General features: G+C 55.5%; 1 protein-coding gene across 1 annotated transcript; it reads right to left on the reverse strand.

The window, feature by feature from the left end:
- On the reverse strand, positions 1–2,379 carry LRP88_05143 (uncharacterized protein; the record flags this gene model as incomplete). Its single annotated transcript, XM_083241704.1, has 3 exons — positions 1–569; positions 671–1,383; positions 2,075–2,379. The coding sequence occupies 3 exons, from the start codon at positions 2,377–2,379 to the stop codon at positions 1–3; spliced, it is 1,587 nt and encodes a 528-aa protein (XP_083102852.1).
- Positions 2,380–5,734: the final 3,355 nt, after the last annotated feature.

Below are 5,734 nucleotides of genomic sequence, written 5' to 3' on the forward strand. Positions count from 1 at the left end.
TTACAGGCGGGAGCCGTGGATGACCTTCATGTCGACAGCGAGCTCGCGACCACCGTCGTTGAGGACGAGGACACGGACGGAGCCGCGGCCGGACTCGAAAGCCTGGCTGAGACGGGCGTAGAGGTTGGACTGGTCAATGACGGGGAGACCCTGCTTGACGTCGCCGGTCTCGGTCATGGCGACGATCTGGCCCTCCTGCATGTCGAGAACGCGGTACTGCTTGAAGACAGGGCCGAGCATGGTCTGGACGACAACGCTGGGGGCGGGGTTGGAGACGAAAGAGGACTCCTCGTGGAGCTGCTTGGTGAAGAGGTCGACACCAAGGTAGCGGTACTGGCCGGTGGCAGAGGAGGTGGAGATCCGGATGACCTGGCAGGGGCGGCCCTGGAGGACGAGGAAGTCGCCCAGGCGGACGTGGTGGCAGGGGATGGTCACGGTGTTGGGGAGGTAAGCCTCGGCAGAGTCACCGGGACGGGGGCGGGGGGCCTCGCACTCAACCTCACGGCGTCCGGGGTGGGCGATGCGGTCGCCCAGCTTGTGAAGGCCGGAGCGGAAGGAGTGGTAGTGACCTGCTGGGCAAGTTAGCTCTGACTGTCTTGAGCGGAATGCGGGAGCTCAATGGCCCTCTGTGGCAGAGGGATGAGGGTGGAAAAGGTTCGTCTTCACATACCGTCCTCGTCGTAGTAACCCATCTTGGATTTGTTGTCTTTGGTAACCTTGGAAGTCTCAACGGTTTCTTCGACGAACTTCACGTCCTTCTTGTATGAGGGACGAGAGACAGGGGTGTCAACGGTGAACTCGTTGACGTGGGTAGACTTGGCGGTGTTGTACTGGGGGCGGGAAGGGGTATCAACAGTGAACTCGTTGATCTCGGTCTTCTCGGTACAGTTGTACTGGGGTCGGGAAGATCGTCCGTCAACGGTGAAGTTGTTGATTTCAGTCTTCTCGGTGGTGTTGTAGTGGGGGCGAGAGGATCCGGCGTCAACAGTGAAGTTGTTGATTTCAGTCTTCTCAGAGGAGTGGTATTGAGGTCGGGAAGATCGAGCGTCAACGGTGAAGTTGTTGATCTCAGTGGTCTTCTCGTGGTATTGAGGGTGAGAGGAGCGTCCTTCAACAGTGAAGTTGTTGATCTCAGTCTTCTCGGAGGAGTGGTATTGGGGAGCGGGACGGCCTTCGACGGTGTAGTTGGAGACCTGGAAGGTGTCTTGTGTTTGGTACTGAGGACGAGAAGGAGGGTCTACAGTGGAAAAGGCGGTGCTGGGGCGGTAGCGCTGGCGGTATTCTCGCTCAGCAAGGTCAATGGGGGTGGAGTAGTAGGGATGACGGTGGGTGTCGGTCTCTACGTGAACGTGAGAAGTAGTGTATTCGGAAGGAGGTTCAGGTCTGGATTTGTCTGCGTTAGCTGATGGATGTCTATTGCATCTCGCTTGCGTCTCATATGGCAACGGGAGGCGGGCGGCCCCTGAGGAGCTCCACCGGCCTGCTCAGGCCAGGCTCAGGCCAGCGGGCTAGGGCGCCAAGGACTTGATGACAGGGGAGGTAGGAAAAAGTAATTTGGGGAGGCGGGCCAGCCATCCCAGCTGAGGTGGGCCAAGGTGGCATTGGACAGGGGGAGGGGTGTGCGTCGATGTGTTGGTGTGATGAGATGAGGATGAATGAGATGGCTGGGGACGACAAGGGAGAGAGAGGGGCTGACGCGCGCTTGCAGAGTGGGTAATAGCCAGTCGGCCAAGCCCAAGCGAGAGTAAGGGGAATTGAGGTGAAAGGAGACGAGTGAGTGAGGTCAGGGGCGGCGGCAATGGATCCCTCCTGAGGAGGTCAAGAATCGCCTGTGTTGTTTTGTTGTTGTTGTTTTTGTTATTGTTGTCTTGTTGGGCATGTTCTGGCACGTCCCCATTGATGACCATGGATCAGAGCAAAAGGGGACGTCTGAGAGTGCAAGCAAGGCCAGGCTAGAAAGCGAGGCTTCTCTTCCTCTCCCTCTCTCGAACCATGGAGGAAATTGTCTCCTCTCGAACCGAGAGCAGACGGGGGAAACGAGACTGAGTAATTGCAACTGAAAATCAAAACGTACCGTCGGTGCTCTTCGCGGATAGTAAACTGCTCTTGCTCGAATTTCTGGACACCGGGACGGCGGTAACGTTCTTCTTCACGCGTAATACGGACCTCTTCTTCGCTGTACCGTTCTTCGCGGGGAGGAACCTGTTCGGCGGTGACGGAGACAGAAGAGTATTGACCTTCCCGTCCGGCTTGTGGCTGTTGGGGTTTGATCTCAACCTCTTCGTGGGTTTCGGTGACGGTCTGGGTGTGGGATTCGCTTTCCCGATATGTCGATGGGAAGATGCTGAAGGGGACGGGGACGCGAGCCTCAAAGTCCAGGTTTGCGACTTTTGCTGGCGCGAGAGAACCTTCTCATACAACCTTCCGAAGCTCGAAAGGAAGACAAGAAGAATCCTCTGGCTCTTGTTCCTGGAAACAAAAGTCGGAGATTTGAAAAGAATCGGTAGATGGCGAGCAAAGGCCTTCAGTCGTTCTTTTCGTCAGAGTCTTCTGTTTCTTCGACGGTGAGGTGGATGGCGATAATTGGAGAGAGGGTTGAGAAGAGGGACCTGACGGAACGAAACTGGGCTTTTGAAGACGGGGGCGGGATTGGACGACTCTGCCTGAGTGTGTTGCTCCCTCGGCTGCGTCCTGTTGATCCGTCCTGTTGCTCCGTCCAAGCCGTCTCACGACCAGAGCTCTCCCTCTGCCAAAAGAGACACCCTCGGGGGGGCGTGTCGATTGTTCAACTTGGTTGCCGTTGGACGTCTCTCTGCCAGTCGTTGTGTTTACATGTCAGGGATGTCTGTTGAGTCTGTTGTTTACCTATATCCGGAACAGGTATAGATCCTCCTCCCGGACCCCGTGCTGCCGACGGCCCCACCACACCATCCGTTAGCCAGGTCCACCGCGACCTCTGGGGCCACTTTAACCCTTCCTCCTGCGTCTCAGCCAGAGACAGTGGCCAGCAGAGCTCTGAGAGCTCATGTCTGATGTGAGTTAGCTCCTCCCCCTAGCTCCAGCCAGCTTTCCGCGTCAGCCAGCTTCCCCCAGCTCCAACCAGCTGTCGCCCACAGCTCCTGAGCTCCCGCCTCCCTCGGCCAGATGAGACGAGGCCCCATGCTCCTAGACAGGGCTCGAGTGGCACCTCTAAATGAGAGTTATTGCCCAGTGGTAAGAGGAACCCCATATGAGATGAGATATCGTTCCCCCGTCACCGCCGGTGTCTTTTCCCGTGGCTGGCTGGCTGGCTTCTTGGAACGAGATGAACCACGGATGGATAGCATAAACATGGAGCCGGCGATCTTTCATCTCCTTCCCCCTGGCTCGACCTTCATCTTAGCTCGGCCCCGTTTCGTTGGTGTGTTCCTGGCGACCTGATGAAAGAGCCCGCGTCATGGAGCAAAGCAAAATTTGACCTGGTCTGAACTTTGGCCAGTGACAACTCTCCTTCGGCGCCACCACCAACCCATCATAATCAGGGTGTGGAGCCGTCGAGCCGCTCCAGCCCGCAATAGTACAGTGTCCCCGACCAACTATTTGTTACTGTTTGTTGCGAGCTCCTGTTTACTGCTGGTTGAGGCCAGGGGGCCTTTGGCTCGTGTCAAATTGGGGTTGTTCAGCTTAGCCATGGCACAGCTGAGAAAGTGGATGGCTGGGCGAGTGCCGCTGCCAAGAGCCGTCACCATTGACGGAATCACTCACTTCGACAGCGTATACCAATGATTACCTTTGGATGGTTGAATGGATGGTCACAACTTGACGAGACCGCGTGGCGGGACGCTCCCGGGCACGTCTTGAAGTGGTGTCCTCGGCTCATTGGCTGCCACATGAAATCCCCAACCTCCTCAAATTCAGCATCTGCTCCAAGCTCGACACATCAAGCTTCGTACAGCTGCAGCAATGACGGATGATCAGGCATCCAGGAACTCGTAATGAACGGGTGCGGGTGATATCGTGGAAGCTCGCGATTGGATCCTCCCTCGCCTTTATGCAAGTGCATTATTTAGTGTACGCGGTGTCAGCCATGGTCGCACCTGAGGACGAGCCTCCACGGCGAATCGCCTGGTGTGCAGGGTGGGTTACAGCACGGTACTTTGCCTCGCCTTGGCCTCGCTCTGCGACGCGACGGGCGTCGCTTCAGCATGAGAATGGATGGGATTGGGGGGCCTCGGCGTCTCCGCAACTGCAAACGCCAAACTCTGCCAATCTTGGGCTGTTACCAGCGATCCCCAGCCTCCATATTTATGAATTGTGGTTGACGCCTGTCGAAATCGGGGCCGTCATGATCACCCTCAGCTGCAGCAAGGTTTCTTCCTGACCGCTGGCTCTGATACGGGACCCAATGGATCACATGTTTCGCCCGAGAGTTGTTCTTGACCTCGTCGCACACTGTGCCTCATCCCAGCTCAGACAATCCTCATCAACAACAAATCCAGGGGCTACGGAGCGCTAATACGCCAAGGTCGTTCTCAGGGGCCTGGGCTGAAGGTTGCTGTGACAACTCCTCAGGTCCAATGCTACTCCGCTGACATAAGTCTCCTACTCTCGTACTTTAGATTGGTGTGGGTTTCCAGCTGGCCTTCTAGAGCCACCAGTCAGGACCATTTCCAGGGCTGGCGAGATAGCCTCAGACCACCGGCACAAGCCTTGTCACTAGTCTCTGGGGCCGCGTCTCTACCGCGGTTGCACCTGGGCTGGCTCCGGCTCGTACTGTGCGGGACGCGTTTCGTGATTGTTTGAATCCCGGAATATGTTGCACCTTGTCGTTGGTTGCTATTCTGGGGGAGGAATTGGTAATTTGCTCTACGAGCCTCGGCCTAACGGCATTAGATGCATCTGCAACAATCTCATGTCAGAAGGGCCAGCGAGATTGCCAGCTTGTTGATTTGCGCTGTAGCCGATGTGATGTCTAAGACAAACCTGGGGTAGCAGTTCTGCAAACACGAGTGCCGATGGGGTTTGGATGTGCATATCGTTCGTCATCGCCTCATTCAAGCTGCTGATGCGCATGCTCCGAACCACTCCAGTGGTTGTTGATGCAAGCCCGTTGGCTTTTGGTCATGCCAATGGTGCATTGAGTTCAGCATGGTGGCATCCAGACTTCACGCCGCATTCTTCAAGTCTGGCTTGGCCTCTCACAAGCTTCTTGACTATCAGTGCCATTGCAGGGTACATGAAAGCAAGAGATAATGTCTGGCAGGTCAGATCCGACCCATCCCGATGTATGCAACCTTCTTGGAGCTCTGCGTCCGTTTCGTTAGCTGGCATTGTTGTTGATCTCGCAAATGCCTTCAAGCTTCCAAATGGCAGTCCTACCTACATATCTGTACCTACCTAGTAAGACTTGACCTTCTCAATCCGCAAAACCATAGCATAAGGCTTACGATTATAAAATTAGGCTCATATGAAGACTTTAGGGAATAATTTATTCGTTTTAGATTTCTATTTGTTTATTTTACTCTCAATTATGTCTTCATGGCCCGACGAACCTCATTGCCTACGTGCTGTAAGTTCATGATGCTGGGGACTCAGTGCCCGGTGCATGATCACGATCTCACGTCCCGTCACGTGAGAGATGATGTCAGCATGCCCCTCCAACTACCCCACGATGGACGGGTGCTGCGAGGAAGAGGTTGAGATTTTCGAGCCTCTGTGTGACGTATAATCCCTGCCTCAAGAAGTGTATATCAGG

The sequence above is a fragment of the Fusarium phalaenopsidis genome (assembly GCF_050370095.1).
Source record: "Fusarium phalaenopsidis strain FUZ10S chromosome Unknown contig_32292, whole genome shotgun sequence".
NCBI lineage: Eukaryota > Fungi > Ascomycota > Sordariomycetes > Hypocreales > Nectriaceae > Fusarium > Fusarium phalaenopsidis.